Below are 20,085 nucleotides of genomic sequence, written 5' to 3'. Positions count from 1 at the left end.
CCTGTTTACTTGTCGTAGCCACAGACAAATCAAGTGCACCCGGATGTTGTGGCAGCCACATCCTTGCCTTCGCAGCTCTGATAAGAGCCTTTTGAAAACCTTTTAATTGCAGTCTTCTCCCTGAAAATCCTCTCTAAATTGCCTCAAGTCTCTAAAAAGGATTATAAAAGAGTCTGTTCACAACTTTGTACTTAAGAAAGAGTGCCAGCAAAACTGACTGCAACATGTTCTGTGGATTATACAGAATAACGGGAAACACATTGCTGCCGTCTTGTAACTGTAATTATTTATGGCCGTGAGCGCCACAAATTAAATGCAGTTCAACTGAACCTGATCCAGTGAAACGATATGACTACCGTGAGAAAATATGTTCATGCTGGCAGAGTGGTTACGGGGACGGACTGTGATGTCAGCAGTTCAGTCCACCACATTGCTCCAGACTGAAATGTCTTGTCAGATTTTGCATGGACTCGCATGAAATTTCACACAAGCACAGAAACAGGCTCAGGAATGGCAACAACCATGGTGTCAGACTCTTCAGAGGATGCTGTTGATAACCTACACAGCAAAGGCCAGATAGTACACACAGGTGGTGGCTTGTGTCAAAAAACACTGAAGTGGAATAGCAGTGACCAGGGAGGAGTGGTGTCAAATACAATCTTCTACTTAATTACTGTTAGCCATTTGAAAGGAGACTTATTCAATTCAGAGTACATCTTCATACCACATGTCCTTGGATTTTATTAGAGCTGCTTTAATAAAACAAGGCTATTTAGTTCCTCTCCCTGGAACACCCTGCCCTCTGTTTATGCCCCCAAGTTTTTCCTTGCATGGTGTAAATTATTTCAATTCTTTAAAAAAAATCAATTACAGGATTAAAGTTGAATTTTACTTTAATAAATGTGAGCATGATAGCATCAATAAACTTGTCTTTGCTTTCTCTTTGACAGTCCTATTCACTCAGCTAGTTTCATCCCTGTCCTACAGTTTGAAAAGCAGTGCTTTAAGCCTACTAGTTTCTAATTGGCTTCACCTTAAAAACAAAATGACCAGATAGGCGATGGTTGGAGCTTCTATGCTCACAACCACAGATGTGTGACCAATATGTAGCTATTAGGGATATTTTCTCTCGCTAATATCATATATCAATAGTTGAAAAAAATACTAGAAAATCAGCATCTAGCGGAGTCTGAATCCTATGTTTTTGACTCAGAGGACAAAAACTGACCTGATCATGTGAAACTTTAGCCATGTTTAATATGAGCATCCACCACTATAACATTACCTGACAGACAAATGTAAAAGCAAAGCAGGCAAAACAAGATTTCAAAGACATGTCTGTATAGGATATGTCTGTATAAGTTCTCAGTCATCCAGGTCATGGTAGTCTAAGGAGCTTGGAAAGAAAGCAACTGGATTTCTTTAAATTTCCTAAAGATGTTACATTTACACTGAAAAAAATAAAGGTCATTCTTTTGAGGATGCCAGTGTTCACATTTTGGATCGAGAGCACAGATGGTTTGAAAGAGCAGCAAAAGAGGGGCTGTGAATGACCGTCATTGAACAGAGGGTGGCTTATGACAGCAGCTGTCAGCCACCTACAGAGCAGTCCTGAGATCCCTTTGCAGGCACCTCAACCCCCACTCAACTCATGCAAAGTCTCACAGTGGTTTTACCCACAACCTCTAGTAGTAATGACTCATGCCTTTCTTCACAGCTTGGCTCATGGGATGGGATGATTAATAGTGGGTCACCGGCCCTCCTCCACTTGGGTTTAAATACCTAGACTCGGCACGATTTGGTTTATGTATGTATCCATCCATTTCACCAGTTTTGAAACTAATCTAATAAAATCATCAGGAAACAAGGAGTCTCTGTTGAGATGTTGTTGGGCAGAGCTAAAGCTTTCTTTAGCTCTGGAGGACAGAGGATACCTCTCACTTCTCACTTGATGCAGGGCTGACTGAAACAGTGAGCGGTAGCCGCAGGGCCGTGCTGACTCAAGCATACAGATCCAAAGTTTGTCCTTGTTAGTGTGATTCAGCCTGTCTGTGGGTTTTGGAGAGCTGGGCTGTGAAGTGTGAAGGCACATTTGGCTTTTTTCGCCTCCATCACTAAATCATCTGTATGAGTGTTGGAGGGATTCTTTAACTGGTTTTTCCAGCAGGTTTTGAACCTGGCTTCACTAAGCATGGATAGTCCCAGGTGACAGTTTCTCAAATGTGTCCTGTTAAGTTTTGAAGAACAGGTTTGTTTTGGCATCAACTAAAAGATGAGCAGTAAGGAAAAAATGAGAGTGGCACCAGGTAGAAAATAAAGAAAATAACACACCATTCCTAACTAGCAATCACCGTCAGGTTCTGCTCTGTTGTTTAGAAAACTGAGTAATCTGGTTAATCTAACATAATTTACATAATTTAACATATTTCTACTTTTAGCTGACCCTCTTTTCTCTTGAGTCTCACAGTGGAAAAGTCTGTCTGTTACACTAGAGCTCATAGCTGTAGTGCAACAAACTGTGCACCAGTTTCTACTTTTGCTATAGAAAAAAATTGTTTATTTTTTGTCCTTCCATTTTTTAAATCCTTTCTGTGACTTTAAACAATTCCTGTTTAAAGTCACTAGTTAAGGAATATGACTTTAAACAGGAATTGTTAAATATATAACATATAAACACCTAAATTGTCAACTTATTTTTGAACCTTATCTTAAATCCTTTAATTATAAATGCTTATCTGTTCAAATAATCACATCACTGTACAGTTGATTGCTGAGGTCTTTAAATATTTATTGACTGCACATTAATGATACAAACAAGGCCTCTACTGACACTAATGTAAAATCACCGTCGGCGTTTCTTTGCCATTTCTCCATCTAGTGGCTGAGAAAGGCCTTACAGTGGCTTACTTAAACTATTCTCGTTCAAGGTGAATGAGTTGAGTAGCCAGACTAAAGTTTTGTTTATTAGTGGTGTCAGCCATTGTATATAAAGAAAAATAATCCCCACTGTGTGTTTTCTTTATATAATTTGGTTTGTGTTCTTGCAGAAGATGACCTCCTGATAGTTCTTAAATAATCTCATTATTTTCACTTTATTTAAAAACTTGTTTTTGCATAAAATGTAAATGGAAGATCCTTTACTCAAAGCCAGAAAATACAAATCCGTGAATTCTACTTTAATAAGTGAGAAAGTCATTTTCTGAGACAAGAGCACTGATTTCTTTGTAAGTGTGTCTAGACAAGAAGATTAATTGCAACAGACCAGGAGTCATTTAGACTCCAGTAACCATGAATGAATGAGATGGAAGAATTTGAAGGGATAAGAGATGGATTTCCAAAGGGAAGATCATATTTGAAAAAGAGAAAGAAAGAAAGAAAGACAGACAGACAAGCCTTGGGTAAAAGCACTAAATAATTGCTGGATGGAAGATTTTGCCTTTTAACCTGAGAAATGTTTTAAAGGCATCTCGGAGGTGCTGTTATACTGAGAATAAATCCTGAAGACAGTTTTCATCTTTAGCTCTTTGTAATCTAAATTCTGACTCACTTTACTGACAGAACCATCACCGTGTAAATAACAGCTGTCAATATCTGTCAGTCACGATGACACGCATCTCACTGAAGTCCATCACAGAGGGCTTGAAGGTGTGTTTTCCCCATCTTTAATCTCAAAGGCATAACTAATTAAAGCTTCTCCCAAACACTATATGAAAAGACTGTGGGGCACCAAACAACTTCCAAATTATACTGTACACATCCAATTAGTCTTATCAAATATAGACTTTGGGGGAAAAAAATATAAAGCAGCAGAACTTCTTTAAGCAGTGTTTTAATAAGCGTAGGTATCAATTTGTTCTCGGTGATGGATGTCTCATATTAAAATGGGATCGTTTAAATTTATTCACTGAAGATATAATGAGGAGACATCCTACTCAAGGCCATGAAAACAACTTGCAAAAGCCTGGCAGTCATCAGCACATGCTCGGCGAGGAAGCTGCATTACCCAAGTGGTGCAGAAAATTGCTGGGAAATAAATGGAGATGAAAAGGTTATGCTTTCTCGTTTCCCCTCATCACACTAGTTTTCTTCTTGAGGGAAAAAAATGCACAGTGGAGTAAGATACGACCGCCTGAGGAGTTCATCCGCAATGGCTCGCGTTCTCCCCGGGCCTCTGCATAACCTCTGGCTTATCAGGCATATTGATCCCAAGACTGGAAGCACTTGAAAACAGCACTGCAGTTGTTGTGGTTTTTAATGATACACATACATAAAAGCAAAGGAAATGTGTGCAATCAGTCCCTATTATTTATTTTCTTGTCTACAATACATGAGGAAAATAATAAAATGGGATCCTCACCTTTCCCAAAGCTGAGGTGTTTTGTTCTCACAACAGCTGATAATTTGAAGGTTTGGATTAATAGCAGCAATTTAAAAGTTGATGCTTTTTATTAATTATTCAAGTAATAATAGGATCATTGACTCCACATTCCTTAATAAGGATACTAATCTGCAGCTTGGCATTGGCCTTGACAAATTTAAGCTCAAAGCAGCACTAAATGAATCAGGACTGAGAATCTGCTGGGCCTGTGGAGCCCAGCTAGGATGTCATTTCACCGCGCACCCAAATTTTAATCCCCCGATTGTTGGTTTTAAATAGATCAGCTGTCACATGTGTCCCATAAGATTACCCCTCCCTGAGGGAAAAAAAAATCCCCTGCATCCGAAAGATTCTCGTGGACAAACACGAAAGCAGATTTCCTTTTTAATCATAAATCACAGTTGTGTAAAAATGACAATCATGTGACAATAATTAGGTTCACATTGCAACCCCTTGATTGAAAACCTAAGAAAAAATAAACAGAAGCTCTTGTTTCGTGTTGTGGGTGGACGGTCTATATTTGCGTTTGCTGTTTTTATCCTGTCTCTGAATGCTGTCTGCAGGCTCCACTGCTGTTAGGCGTTTCTGTAGTGTTGCAGTAAACCATCTGCGGCCTCAGTTGGTTTCCATGTGTCATTTCCATGGTGACATGTGTATGGTTGTCACATCCACTTGGTCTTAGAGCTCCTGGCGATCGTCCATCCGTCTGTCCATCCTTTTACTGGGGCTCAGTGTCTCTGGGGCGACTGCTTTTGTTCTGCTTTCGGTGCGTTTATGACGGTGATCTGGTGTTCAACACCTGAACAGTCTTGCGGCCGTAGTGCCAGTAGCTATAACCTGATGCAGTTGTAGTCACTGCTGTAATATACCTGCAACATGATAAATGACATGTGCTGTAATACACACCAAACTTTGCACTTAAAAATAATTTGACCAAATACTTTCAAAGTTAGAAAAAAGATGGAGAGGTAAATCATTTTTATATTAATATTAAAAGAATAATAGAATTTGTTATCTTATTGTGGTGAGGAATGAATTAATCTCCAGTTTGTTATAAACATTAAATGTGTTGAATTTGAAAGTGTGACTATGCTGCCCCCAGTGGTCTTATGAAGAAAGACACATTGGCTAAAGAAAGAGTATGATGAGCTTTAACTGTAATTTACCCTCATTCATTTCTTAACCTGTTGTTTAACTTAAAACTCGATTTAATTGGAAAAATTTATTATAACTGTATATACTATCTTTAGATATTCGATATAGTCTGTTTAATCAACCACAGCAAACAAAAGCATTTAAGATTTGTCTTACAACTCTAAAATCTAACTAAATAAAAGCCCATAGTTTCATATCAGTAATCCAAACTGTAAGGCTTGTAAATCAATTACGATGCTCAGTTCAACAGTCCACTGAAGTAGATTTGTAAAAATGTAGGTTACTATGGCACAACATGTTTGTCATTGGTCTGATTTCTACTCAAGCTCACTCTGAGGTGCGGACTGAAATGAGTCAGTACACTTAACCTGAACAACGTGCTGCAACAAACAGCATTTATGTGCTTGACTGAGATGAGACCATTTGCATCCATTGTACAATTTTTTTTTTTTTGGTTGTACCACCAGACTGAAAGGAAAAGGACATTTTGGATATGAAAGCTAAGTGGATGAAACTGCGATTGCATAAATAATGTAGAGCGTGTGGTTTACCATAAGCACTGCAGCAGGATGCTGTCTGTATACTGGAAGACCGGAGCGGCCAAAGAAGCTGCAACCAGACATAGCTGAATGGCCGTGTTAATCTATTGAAAAAGAACATGAATCATGAATAAAATAAAAGTCAGAAAAGAAAGATGAAGGCATGATAGAATTTTGCACATATTTGAAATGAAATTATGCTAGTATTTCAGACTGTTTAAAGGCTATTTGTGGATTCAAACATAGAATGAATCAGTGTCAGGTGTATTTAAGAGAAGTTACATATTTTACATAGGCTGCAGTAATAAACCATATAACTTGAGAATGTTGGCTGAAGTTATGAATATTAAACCCTGGATAAATAAACTGTGCAAAATTGGGAAATACTGAAGCACAGGTCTTTTAAACAAAAATGAAACAATTTTTTAATTATCTGGGTGTTGATAGGGTGAGGACACAACAGGCACAAACTAGCTTTGTTCATATCCTCATCACATTGAATGTCTACCTCAAAAACATCCAATGTTTACAGAGTTTAACTGACATCCAATTTGACGCCAAGCATGAGGAAATGTGCCGATGCAAGATGCACAACAGGCTGTGTAAAGGTGCTGATGAGTAGCCTAAAGGCATTAATCATTTATTGTTTAGTAACTTTTGCTTATTGAGTGTAAAGATTAGTAAACTCTGTAAAACTACATCAGCGGTGCTCCTAACACGTGTAGAGGTAAAACTACATTACAAACACTTCATGGTGAAAGGTCTTCTACAGTTTTTCCAATCGGTAAAGAGCAGAGTGCATGGTTGTACATCTCACCTTGCTGATGAGTGTGGGCTTGAGCTGGGCAGTAGTATAGCAGGGGTTAAAAAACTTGGTGAGGGTCACCTGCAGAAATAAGAGGAAGAAACTGTAGATTCAGTATTACAGACACTCACAATGCAGTCCAGAATCACTGTGGCCCCAAAATAGTAAAGAGCAGTTAAGATTTACTTTAGCAATATTCATCATGTTTTTGGTAGAAGACAACATAAATTGTTATATAGATTTATTTATTCATGTTTTTCAACTTACAAATCAATACATATTTTCTATTCTTACATAATATCTGAGTAATCAAAGTAAACCTCTGTTTACTGCACTATAAACCTCTTAAAGTATGCTTAAAAAGAACAAAGAAACCAAAATAAATATATACAAAATAAAATATTATTGTTTGAACGTAAATATACTCAGCAAGCGCGCTGCCTTGACAGAGGGTTGCACTCTCGAAGTGCTTCCTTTCAGTTAAAATGCATTATAAATACAGGGATGGATGGGTATAAATAATATAATTACTAAAATCAACTGTGCCATTTTTGGCAGTGAGGACTACATTGCAAGCACCCTCTGCTGCACCCACAGTTTAGCTGCAGCAAACTTCTGTACAGTGCACATGAAAATATCTTGAAATTTGAGTGTCTACATGGCATTTAAATAGAAGATCCTCAGTTAAAGTTTAGTTTTTTAGAATGATATGTCTCACCGGTGGAGGTACCGTCTTGTATCTGACCCAGAAGACAGCAGCTATCAAACCAATGTCTCTGAAAATCACTAGAGCTGTCAGTGGAGCTGAAACAGAAGTCCACAGTTAAAAATCTTATATCCTTGTTTGAGACAGGAAGAAAACACAGAAATACACTGAGTATTATACCTGGTATAAGTTCAGCATAGGTGAGACTGACATATAAAATACTGATGAGAATCTTGTCAGCCAGTGGGTCGAGAGCACTGCCCAGTGCCGACTTTTGAGTGGGCCACGTTCTGGCAATGTAACCATCCAACTGAGTAAGAGAGAATGAGACAGAAAAATGAATAAATAAAGATGTAAATTCATTGTGGTACAAGTTTCTAAGCTGAGCTAAGTAAGACAACTAAAAGGTTCGGGGCAGATCAGAATGCAGTGAGTCCCAATTTAAAAGCCTAATTAACTTTATTTGCATCTCATGCATCTTGATCTTGACTTGATACACAAATAGTAAATATTTCAACTACCACGTTTTTAAAAATATTTTTACAGGTGCATCATTGACATGTGTTAAATGTCCAAAACTGTTTGCAATCCTCAGAAGCTGAAAATGAGTTTACAAGATTTCCTTGTACAGGTATGCAACTCCAGACTGGAACCACACACCTGTGCAGGAAGTGCTTTAGTGTAAATGTCCGTTTATGTGTAGATTACCAGGTCAGTAGCTCCGGCCAGCGCAAACAGAGCCAAACTGAGGTGAAATTTCTGCTGGATGATCAGATGACCAAGGAATGGAGCCAGCAAAATCCGACACACACATAACAGGTTGGGGATTGTCCATGGATTCTCATACTGAAGAAAAAAAATAAGTAAATATTACGACAGAGTTTACAGCTAGAGCTATTAAGAAAAAAAAAAATCATTACAGAACTTGCTTCAGATCAGTCAGCCTAAATCTTTTCTAGCAGCTGTTCTCAGTAATGTGTGCAATATATATCGATTCTGCATTGGCCTTATAAACAAATAAGATGACATTTACCAATGGCAGGAATTTATATTTTCTCTAATGACTCAAATCAATTTTATGTTGGCAAATGCAATAGTTAGCTTTAAAACAGTTTTTTAAATAATGATTTATTTGTTTCCCTTATGAGTAGAGGACCTACAACAGGATACAAGATGGTGACAGTTAAATAAGAGACTCCATTTTTTATCAGGTCCAAGGAATATGAACGTGTACCAATGTGACTTATCACTACGATTCATCTAAAACAGTAGGGGAGAAAATAGTTGGTGATATTGTTGTTCTACAGTCACAGAACTTAAATTTTCCTAGAGGACAAAAAAACCCAATAGTGACCAAGTAAAGCTCGATTTAAGACTGCAGGAGATCTACTTCATAACTGAAAACTCCTTTTATCCCTACACCACAACCTTCCACACCATTCAAGTCACAGTGGTATTTAGTAATTAAAAGCTTATGTTAAGCTGGGTCATATGGCGGTTAACACTGCTGTGTCATAGGACGAAGGTTCTGGGTTTAAATCCAGTCTGCAGAGTTTATGTGTGGAGTTTGCATGTTGTTTGTCTGCATGGGATTTCTCCAGGTACTCTGGCTTCAAAAACGTTGTTCATTGGTGATTCTATAAACTGGCTCTAGGTGTGAGTATCAATGGTTAACATTCTTTTTGTGTTATCCCCGCAACAATCTTGTGACCATAAACCTCTATGACCGCTGACATGGGCTCCAGCCCACCGCAACAAGTGGAAGAAAATGGACTGATGGGTATTTTAAACATGCCATTTTTATGTACAGGAAAAACTATTTACTTGTGGACTTGTATTCATTAAACCTAATAAGGCTGTTTTACGAGGAAACGTACTGTAAAAAATCTTGACATTTAAACCTCTGGGTTCACAGAGTCCATTGGGCCAGTAAATGACCCAGGGTTTGGGATAGCTCACAAACACAAAAATCCAGTTTCTCTTTTCTGGAACAAAGCCCAGTGCTCCCTCTTCAGTGGAAAATTACCCACAAAGCTCTTCTAGTGTGACCAATGATTACACTATTGTAAATTCTACTTAAGCAACTGTGTGTTTCTTCATGTTTTGGTCATGTTATGGTCATTGTTCCTTTTAAAAGTATAAACCATTGCACCGTTTTGGCCAGCAACTGATGAACACACATGAGTTACACTTTATTAATTGTTGTACAACATGCATCTACGGTGCCTACCCCCTTCTGTGAAGTTCATACTCCTGTCACCTCTGTACTCACCAGCTCTTTGAACTTGAACAGTCCGTGTCCCGGTACCGTGCCGGCGTCACCCCTCTCCTCTCCGGTAGAACTGTCCGGCTTCTCGTCGGTCTTTCCACTGCACAGTCCTCGAGCGCTCGGGGACAGCAGAGAACGGAAACTGGCCGCATACCGCTCGTGACCTCCCTGGGTCATGGGTATAGGTCCTTGCACGTGCCATGGAGTCTGCTTTCCCTGCTGGAGGACCCCACTCCAACACGCGACACGGCTGTCTGTCCCTTTGAGTCTCGCGAGGTACGAGCCGCTCACCTGAGGTCGTTTCAACCTAGCGAACTCCGTGACAGGTGTGTATCTGAGCCGCCATGATACGGGCTCCAGTAGGCACACGGGCGCAGGTGTGTATCTGAGCCGCCATGATACGGGCTCCAGTAGGCACACGGGCGCACTCCGCGCGGACACCAGACAACGAACGTTTGTGTTGCGGCACAGCGGTGCAGAAATCCCCCGAAAACACAGCGTCATCATCTTCACGAGACTTACGTTACCGACCTGCTGGCCTCGTGCCGTTTCCCCGCGAGTTCATCGTGAAGTTAAAGACCCTGATGGTCAGAGCCGACGGGTACCCTCATCGAGCCAGCAGGCTGCCATGTTGCCGTAAATCGATACGGTACATGATGTCGTAAAACTTACTTTCCTTCAGCGTTTTTAATTTAAAAAGAGAGTCGCTTATTTAAATAAGTGGTGTATCAAGAGATAGAAAAATCAGATAATAGTCGGACTTGTCGTTAATAAATTGTAACAATTTCTTAAATAATAAGTAAATATTTAGCGTATTAGTCTTTTGAATTACAAATTAAAAGCATTTTCACTACCTCCCTTTTTGTAAAAACAAATCAAAAAACAACAACAAACAAAAGGCTGATTGTTCCACATCATTTAATAAAGTGCACCGCAGAGAGACAGAACGTAACCATGAACGTATGTTTAAGACAAAAATGAAAAGCAAATACTATACATCCAACAGGACACCCAATACTGAAGTCAATCTTTCAGAAAAATAAGAAATTTTATAATACAAGGGCAGCTTATTATGACACTATTATGGGTTGACGGGGTTATATTAGTGCCTTCTCTAAAATATAACCACAGACAAGCTTACATAAACATCATATACATATTATGTTCATTCTTCTGAAGTATTCTTTAAGTATTTGTAGAAAAAAATGGTAAGTAATCAGTTTTCTTTCATATTCAGTTTAGACAAAGTTGTGTAACTTAAAGGCAAAATTTGCAACTTTGCTTAAACTAAGGGTTGCCCGGTTCTGAAAATCTATCTTTATCTGGATTATGAATGAAATGTTAAGACAATATATCAATCTCAAGTCTAACATTTCTCTGGTTAGTGGGATATTGTCTTTACAAGAAGCTGTGGTAGCGGTAAAGATCAAGTTTCAGTATTTCCTTTTTTTTTTCAGCCTTGTTTTTGTTGTTCGTGGTTTTTTCTATCTCTTCTAATGGTCAAACTGCAGTCTCCATTTCTTTTGCTTTTTACAGAACATGGTCCAATGATCGACCTTTTGATAAAGTCTGCAGGTTTGAGCCTGTGAAAGCTGTAAGAAGTTAGATTGTTTGCAGTTGGTACAGCTTGGGCCCTTTCTTCAGCAGAAAACCTTGTTCATTCAGGGAACTCAAGAGGCCTTCGAAATCCATCACCTAGAAAGAATTAATGATTGACTTAATATAATTAAGAATTATACATTTAATGCAATTGAGCATATCGTTTTCATTCATGTTTAAGTATGAAATCACTAAGGTTTGTGGTGAGGAGGGGGAAGCCAACCTGTGTATAGTTACAAAAGGCAAAATATAAAGGTTTTGGAAAATCTTCTCTATATTAGGTACAAAGCTTTGTGTAAAAATCAAAAGTATTGTACACAATATCTGACCGATTTCAGTCAGTAAGGCACCATTAAAGATGTGCTGTGTTTGATAAAACATTTAGAGTTGGAGTTTTATTTCATTTTGGGATAATCAAGAGTTCTAACCCTTGCTGATGTGGTCTACATATTGGCTAAAGCAGTGTCTGTATATCTTTAAATCTTCCACATGCTTTTCTAATGTTTGTTTTTGCATTTTTATTCACAAAGAGCTTAAACAAGTCGATACCTTTTTCCTATTTTCCTTTAATAAAGTTTTTGTATCATGATGACATCCAAAGTAATTGCTCACAAATGGTGAGAGAACACTATTAATGTTTGTGTCTTTGCTTTATACTGTAAATCAGACACAGTATTTTTATTATTTATTATTTTATATTTCAGTGCTTTCACCTTAACGTTCACTCTGTCGGCAATGGATCGAAGCGTCTGTACGTCGAACTGCTTCTGACCGGTCCTCTGAGCGTGCTGGTGCAGTGCATTGACCAGTCGTTTTGCAGCACTGCGCTGACTCATACCAGACCCGAGCTGAGAGCGCTCAAAGTCCAGATTGCCGAGACCATCTGAATACGTGTTGGCCAGACTGAAAAACAAGACCCACAAAACGAAGGAGAGAGAAATTTACATGCAGGTGTGAGCAATTCAGACGTATTAATATTGTGAATATTATTTAACAAAAATATTAACACTTATCATCTTAGAGTTGGCTTTGGCCTATCATACTGTGCACATTATTACTAGTATGTATTTTCTGTGATATTAAAGTGTTGTATACCGTATCCCTGCAATAGCAACACCATGTATTTATGTTCCCCAGTGAAACAAGTCCAAGCATGTCTGACTGTAAGAGCTGTTTCAGTCTTCTATTACAATTTAGTTCCTAGAAAGGGAGCTACTTCAACAACCTCCAACAAAGCACAGTACTTTGCAAAATATGCAAGAAAACTGGTGGAAACAACAAATGTGTTTGAGGCAAAAACACCATTGAGAACAACCAGACTGCAAAGGAGGAGGAGCAGCTGGCGATGTGGAACTCAAGAGCAAACAGATGACTCAACTGAGCATTGCTAGCTCCGCTCCACATGACACTATTATGGATGGAGAGGGTTACATTAGTCCAATATTGTCCATATGACAATAAGCAAATGGTGGATGCAAATTACTGATGCAGTAACATGGTGGAAAGGCTTGGCTTTAATCAGCTAGTTAACAAGCACAAACCACGACATAAGAGGTACAAGTGTTGAGCAATGATTTTTATTTTTACTTTTATGCTTAGAGCCCTCACAACTATTGCGCTATAATGGTGTTGCTCCTGGCACCTTGGAGCAATTGATCAATACTTCAAATGAGGTAATGTGTCATCAAAGGCAGCAGCTAACTGAAAGGACAGAAAATGCATTTCATTTTCCTACATTTATAAATGCTATTGCCTACAAGCTGTGAGCATCGATTGTTCGGCTTACCTGTGTTTCATGATCTCAACAACATCCTCAGCATCACTCTTAGTGGCTGTTTCTCTCAGCTCCAACTTGACTCTTGCCTACACAAAAACAGCTACCATGAGACACCAGCAGGAAACTGATCCCTTCTGTTCCCCAAAACTGTATTTTTACTTTGTGTATTCATCCATCACATTTTGCCAGGTGTGTTGAGAGAATGCACCGCTATCCAAACCTACCTCAGTTAGTCTAATTAATGACTCCAGCTGTCGTGTGGTGATTGGTGTGGCATCAGTAGGGTTTGCCTGAGCTCTCAGTGACAGGTAGAACTCCTGAAGGGTTTGTGCTGCTTCAGGAGAGAGTTTGGGACGGACATACTGACGAGCGTAGCTGATGTACTTTCTTAAAAGGCACGTTGGAATGGGGTCTATACTTTCACCTGCAGGGATCTAGAAAAATATACACTTAATGCCTGAAAACAATTGCTTTTGTGTGATATCATTGTGATCCGTGTGCGCTGAGAGCAGACAGCGCATCTTTACCTGCAAACGTTCGGACAGTGGCATGTCAGAGTGCTCTAATAGGATTGAGGTCTGTAATTCAGTGTTATTTCTGGTAACTGTGGCACTGCTGGTTCTGCCTCTCCCGGACCTATTCGCCATGACATGCTCCGACAGCTGGCGGTCATGTGACTCGTCTGGGATGTCCAGGAGCAGGAAGACAACATCAAAACGAGAGAGGAGAGCTGATCCCATTCTATACAGAAAAAGAGTACACAAATGTAAATACAAGTCACATACTATACAATCTGCTGTATCCTCCATCTTTAACTTACTTCAGATTTTCAGAGACTGTTTTGCCTCTGTTGTAATGTCCTCCAACTGGGTTTGCAGCAGCCACAACTGAGGTTCTAGCAGGCAGAGAGGAAACTATACCAGCCTTCGCCAGACTCACAGATTGTTGCTCCATTGCTTCTAGCAGAGCCTGCTGCTGGTTGCCCATCTTGTCAAACTCATCAATGCAGCAAAGACCTAAATAAACAAGTAAAAAAGAAACGCAAGCAACTAACTGTGACACATGTGAAGCAAAAAGATTCCCCTGCAGGCTGAAAGGCTTGTCTGATAATTTGAGCCTGGCAAACTAAGTGAAAGTGGTCAAAGCAGTGGAGGAATACTTTGTGGAAGATGCTGTGAAGTTAAAAGAAATATAAATAATACTTTATACATGTTTTTTTTAAGAAATATGGCTAGATACCAAAGTGCAATTACCTCAAAGCCACTAGAACAGGTCGCAATGTTTTATGTTCACAGCACATTAAAATATGCTTAAAAACAAATTTCCCACCTTGGTCTGCCAAAACCAAAGCACCGGCCTCCAGAGCATAATCCCCTGTTCCTGCATCTCGAGATAAACTTACTGTGAGTCCTAAAGAAAAACAGAAAAACTGTAAAGATCACATTGCTAATTTGACTATATTTAACCAAATACTTAATGACTACTGTATAACAAATTAGTTAAGAAGTTTTCTACTTTAACACATTGTACCTGTGGTGCTGGTACTGTTGCCACAAACATAGATACCCCTGGGAGCCACGTTACACACTGCCTATGCAGAGTAAAAGACAAACGTAGAGCATAGTACTAGGTCGAAGAAGAACATATCAAAGTTTCAAAAAGGAAATACACAGCACAATACACAGTCTCAGCTTATGAGTCGTCAACATAGCGCTGTTGACATGACATTAGTATTCATTTCTCTACGCAAAGTCCTCTAAGTTACCTGTAACATCTGACTCTTTCCCAGTCCGGGGTCTCCCACTATTAGGATGTGGGGGTCTGCTCTCACTGGAATGCTATTCTTGCCTGTTTGTTTCTGTCTGCCTCCAAACAAAACCAAAGCAAGGGCAGCTTTCACCAGCTGCAGATACACAAAGACACAAGAATTACACGAGACATAAGATGTTAGACTAAACTTTAGCATTGCAAGTAAGACCTCATTAGCAGCAGTGAAACTGATAAAAGTAGAGGTAGTTAAAGCAGAGGAGTTTAAATACCTCGGGTCAACTATCCGAAGCAATGGACAGAGTACAAGAGAGGTGAAGAAGAGAGTGCAGGCAGGGTGGAGTGGATGGAGTCAGGGCTGATTTGTGACAGAAGGACAGCAGCAAGAGTGAAAGGCAAGGTTTACAAGTTGTAGTGAAAACTACTTTGAACTATAATGTATGGTTTGGAGACCATGACAGAGAAAGGCAGAGCCAAAGGGGTTTGGGTTTTCATTGGGAGTGATCAGTATGGACAGGAGTAGAAATGAATATATCAGTGACACATCTCAGGTCAAACACTTTGGAGATAAAGTTAGAGGGGTAAGGTTGAGATCTTTTGGACAGGGAAGAGAGAGTAGATACACTGGATGGATACCGAATATGGAGCTGCCAGGCAGGAGCAAAGGAGGAAGATCATGGAGATAGATCATGAATATAGCAAAGGAGGACAAACAGATGGGATGACAGAGGATGATATTAGTGATAGGATGAGATTGAGTTAGACGATCCGCTGATGTGAGCCCTGACGGGAAAGAAGTAGTAATTTCTAATGAAAAGCTTGTTAGTGTACTCAGTCTTGCGGAACTCACCAGATGGCCGTAGATGACAGGACACAAAGAGCTGTAAAAACAAGTGGACGCAATTAGTTAAAATATGTTGATGTGCAGTAGTAGCATGCCATCATCATCAAAAAGTACATTTTTGGATGACTGAAGAATTTTATAGTTCTAAATCCTGACAAAAATAAAATAAATAATCAAGCTAACTAGATAACTTGAGATTAAATTGTTAAAATTGACTCATCGCCATACCATTCAAACGCCATTGTTTGGACAAAAATTTAATAAATAGATGCTGCGATAACTCTTAGAACAATACTACATGAAACTAGGTAGCTGCATTAAATGCAGTAAGTAATCATCTTACTGCACTATAAGTCGCAGCAAGTCAGGCTGTGACTGGATCTCCTGAATAGCATACAGTTCCTTCAGACTGAACTCTTCCCCACCACAGCGATCTTCAACTGTCCCGCTTGAACCTTGACCTCCCATCTTGGACTGCTTGCCTAAATATTTAGAAAAAGTTCCAGTTCATTAAATACTTAAAAGACTAAAGCCTATTAATATAAATGTGAAGGTCTCAAAGAGAATACCTTTTGTATTGCTGACAGAAGTAGCTTCAATGTAGAGGAGGAACATACACTGATCCTTATTTCCTCTAGAACTGCCTGGACCTAAAAAGCACAGTCAAACTATGTTTGATGTCTAAGTAGGAGGGCACTTCTTCCAGCAAACTCCAACTTCAAAGGCTTAGAGTTTTTGTTGAATAAATGCTTGATTTAGTTGAGACATTTTTTATAATTCACTACACATTTAGAATTAGAGACTGCACCGGTATTTCTTTGGCTTAACTTTTCACAATGATCAGAATGTGTGTTTTTGTACCATCATTGCTAACTCTCACTATCCCTGTCACAGTAACAGTGTCTCCAGGTACACAGCTGTCACAGAGGTCAGAGGTCAGGTGACACTCCACTGTCCGTGGGATTCGTCCAGTCTCCCTCTGCTCTCCACTTATCAACTCCTGCACCCTGAAGTGGCACAAAATAATTCAAATTCAATTGATCAGGGATTCATGACAAAGGTTATTTACACGAGATGTGACCTTTAAGGACAATACTTCATATCTGTGAACTGCTGATAAAGCACAATGTCCAGAGTGACACATGAAAACTACACACATATGCACAGTAAATGGTACACACTAAATAATACAAGCAAAAAAACAAAAGGTAAAGTCCCTTAATATAAATGACTGATAACTTACATACAAAGATTCTTCATGAATCAACTTAAAATTAAATGTAAGTGACCTGGGGTTAGGGTGATTATAATATGGACCGGCAACAGAGTAGTTTACGGACATGCTGTATATACCTCAAAAATACATGCAACAGAAAGGCTTTTCTTTGGAGGAGCTTTCATGCATTTTTACATGTACATTTAGATAAGATAACCTTTATTAGTCCCACAGGTGGGAAATTTGTTAAATATCAGTAGATATCAGTACATGGCATCCTTTCCCGCTCTCAAATAACAACTGCAACAACCATTTTTGTTAGCTATGTCTTACTGTAGTTTTTCACTGTACATGATATACTCACTTGATGATCTGCCAGTCTACAGTCTGTGTAAGAGGAGAATTGCGGATGGGGATGAAGGTATGACTGCGACAGTCTGGCTTTCCGCACTAGGTGATAAAACACAAACAAGAGATGTGTGAATGCTGACAAGAACGCCATATGCATGCATACAATTTAACTTACAGCCTTTATGTACAGGAAGAAAGTTGCAGAAAAAAGTTAGCGTATAAGTGTGCGTGTACATACTTTGGTAGGTGTAGTGTATTTCCCATGCTGCAGAGCCAGAGACAGTGTGGTCGAGCAGGTCCGACACCTGAAGGCCAACCTGGTGCATAGCGGTCTAATACTGCTCACTCTCACCACTGTTCCCTTCACACAAACTAGCCGGCCAAACACACTGGCACGTAACATTCGCAGTGGAGTCAGTGGCTCATAGTTATAGAGCCTGCAGGTAATTTACACAAATGCAGTCATCCGTATTTATTGTCATTCAAAGTGGCTGTCAAGAAAACAACTCATTCTTCACCGAATGAAATACCTCGCACTAATATGGGGAATATTGATGACTGGTGTAGCAACAGGAAACTCTTCCTCTTGCAGCTCAGCAGCTTGCTTCTCCAAATCCAGAGTCAACACCTGAATGATGTGCAGACAGTTTTCAGTCAGGGTTTGGGGTTTTTAGATTGAGAGAGACTGAGAATTTGAGCATTTGTTATAATATGAACATCATTAAGACTGTAACATCCCGCTAGCATAAAATGTGTGGTAGGGTCTTTTGTGCGTGTACCTGGTGAATAGCCAGTCCCAAACAGTTCAGCATCACCTCTGGTTGTTGTTTCAGTTGTGTGACTATGTCAGGAAGTGCCTGACGCACAGTTTTGTCTGCAATCAAGTCAGCATAATCAACCAGGACACTTCCCTGACGCTCAATTTCATCCTGTACACAAAAACAAAGTTCACTTTAAGTGACATGGAAACAGACAAAGAAAATAATATAGATGGATGAGAAATTAAAGGAACAAAAACATATTAAGTCTCTTAGTAGGATGCCACCAAGTAGTGCCATTGCTGTGACAAATGATAACTTAAAGAGCCAGTGTGTTGTGCACTGAGCTCATCTGACGAACCTTGTCAAACAGATGAATCCTGGAAGTGAAATATTTCTCAAACACTTTGATTTTCTCCACATTAGGTCCACTCTCTATAAATCCTGGACATAAAAAGACATGGAGATTACGGGCACAGACAAAGACAGATAATCCTGACTATTAAATGTGACGTCTTTCTAAAGTTTCCATTGTAACAGTGTGACAGGGACCCATTAATGCACACATACCATCTGTGAAGTAGAGTGTCCATCCTTTGTACGGACACAATGCATCAAGAGTAGTTTGACAAAGGACTGAAGAGACAGTTGAGCAGTTGGTTATTTTGTTGCAGCTGTTCATTCATTGCACAACCACAAATGTGTGGGTTTTTTTAGACAAAGCAGTAACTCTAATATGTAGCATGTATTCACCTCGTCTTTTTTCAATAGAAAAAGAAAAATATAGTTCTACTAATGGTTTCTTACAAAAAAAACACTGTCAGAAACTCACCTCTCTGCGCTCTGTAGGTATGGTTTCCTGCTCCACCTCTCCAACCTCCTCCGGATCCTCCTCTCCATGGTCTACCTCTCCATCCTCCACCACTACCTCGTCCTCTCCATCCACCACCACCACCACCACCTCCTCCTCTCCATCCACCGCCACCACTTCCACTCCCTCCTCTCCATCCACCGCCACCACTTCCACTCCCTCCTCCCCTGCCTCCTCTAGAAGAGCCTCTCCTGGAATCCTGTCCACTCATTACTTTCCTAAGACAATGAAAGGAGGAACAAAAATAAGTGACAGTATTAACGAAACACAAAACACTGTAAATATGCACTACAGCAAATGTTGATATATGTTGTGTTGATTGGCTCTACTTTTCCAAGTCAACACTGCAGATTTAAGATCAACTTTAACATTTTAAAATACTGTTGGGTAACTTAACTGCCCTTCCGTTTTAAAAACCGTGAAATCCCTACAGATCTAACTACACATTTCAGGTTACAAAGCTGCGGGCTAATGTTTCATGTCTAATTTCTTTCTCTCCAACAGTTAGTAACGTTATCCTTATTAGCCAACTTACAACTACAATCATCGACTTTTCCCTACATGTTCCGTTCAAAAAGTGCCAACAGGTAAAAACACACCGCCTGCCTTTTCTTGAACAGAATGAGTAAAAAATCTTACAGTTTAAGAAAGTGCACAATATATTACTCCATAAACCAAAACTGCGTGTTTCGGTGTCTCAAAATTCACGCAGACTGATATTACCAAACAAAAATTCCCTCCAGGAAGAAGCTTCTTCTTTTAATGTTATTTTGTCAGATGTGCCTTTAAAGCGCTTTACTGCCCCCCAGAGGATAGCGAAACTACTACAGAATTCTTATTCGCCTGCCGCCCCCATACTCTGCATACTCTGAGCAGGAATTCAAACCCTGTCAGTTGCTCCAAAGATGTTTGATTTTACCCCGACACTTTCCTGCTGCTAAAACGAGCAGATTTACGAGGTAAGGATGATGATGATAATGATGATGCAAAGTGCAAACTGATTTCAGTATAAATAGAAGCATTAGAACTTGTAACCTCAAAACTGGAAGA

General features: G+C 39.5%; 2 protein-coding genes across 3 annotated transcripts; both read right to left on the bottom strand.

Annotated features, from left to right (window-relative positions):
• Window positions 1-4,228: 4,228 nt before the first annotated feature.
• On the bottom strand, window positions 4,229-10,510 carry crls1 (cardiolipin synthase 1). The gene is made up of 7 exons (XM_080869885.1): window positions 9,856-10,510; window positions 8,292-8,429; window positions 7,764-7,893; window positions 7,596-7,681; window positions 6,890-6,958; window positions 6,085-6,176; window positions 4,229-5,247 (listed from the first exon to the last, which is right to left on the bottom strand). Exons 1-7 carry the CDS (start codon window positions 10,357-10,359, stop codon window positions 5,151-5,153), a joined length of 1,116 nt encoding a protein of 371 aa, XP_080726011.1. The 5' UTR covers window positions 10,360-10,510; the 3' UTR covers window positions 4,229-5,150.
• Window positions 10,511-10,735: 225 nt separating this feature from the next.
• Window positions 10,736-19,810, bottom strand: mcm8 (minichromosome maintenance 8 homologous recombination repair factor). 2 transcript variants are annotated; one of them, XM_080869884.1, is made up of 21 exons: window positions 19,675-19,810; window positions 18,997-19,253; window positions 18,735-18,800; window positions 18,526-18,608; window positions 18,186-18,335; window positions 17,937-18,034; window positions 17,645-17,843; window positions 17,420-17,505; window positions 16,701-16,846; window positions 16,409-16,489; window positions 16,183-16,321; window positions 15,846-15,876; window positions 14,994-15,131; window positions 14,759-14,819; window positions 14,558-14,638; window positions 14,049-14,244; window positions 13,756-13,969; window positions 13,453-13,662; window positions 13,238-13,314; window positions 12,165-12,354; window positions 10,736-11,547 (listed from the first exon to the last, which is right to left on the bottom strand). In XM_080869884.1, the coding sequence occupies exons 2-21, from the start codon at window positions 19,244-19,246 to the stop codon at window positions 11,455-11,457; spliced, it is 2,589 nt and encodes an 862-aa protein (XP_080726010.1). In that variant the 5' UTR covers window positions 19,247-19,253; window positions 19,675-19,810; the 3' UTR covers window positions 10,736-11,454. The 2 variants fall into 2 exon arrangements, with proteins under 2 accessions (XP_080726010.1, XP_080726009.1); XM_080869883.1 differs by having other exon boundaries at window positions 19,571-19,777.
• Window positions 19,811-20,085: the final 275 nt, after the last annotated feature.

The sequence above is a fragment of the Rhamphochromis sp. 'chilingali' genome (assembly GCF_963969265.1).
Source record: "Rhamphochromis sp. 'chilingali' genome assembly, chromosome: 20".
Lineage (NCBI taxonomy): Eukaryota > Metazoa > Chordata > Actinopteri > Cichliformes > Cichlidae > Rhamphochromis > Rhamphochromis sp. 'chilingali'.
The sequence above is the reverse complement of the archived record's forward strand: the minus strand, read 5'-3'. Positions and strand labels throughout refer to the sequence as shown.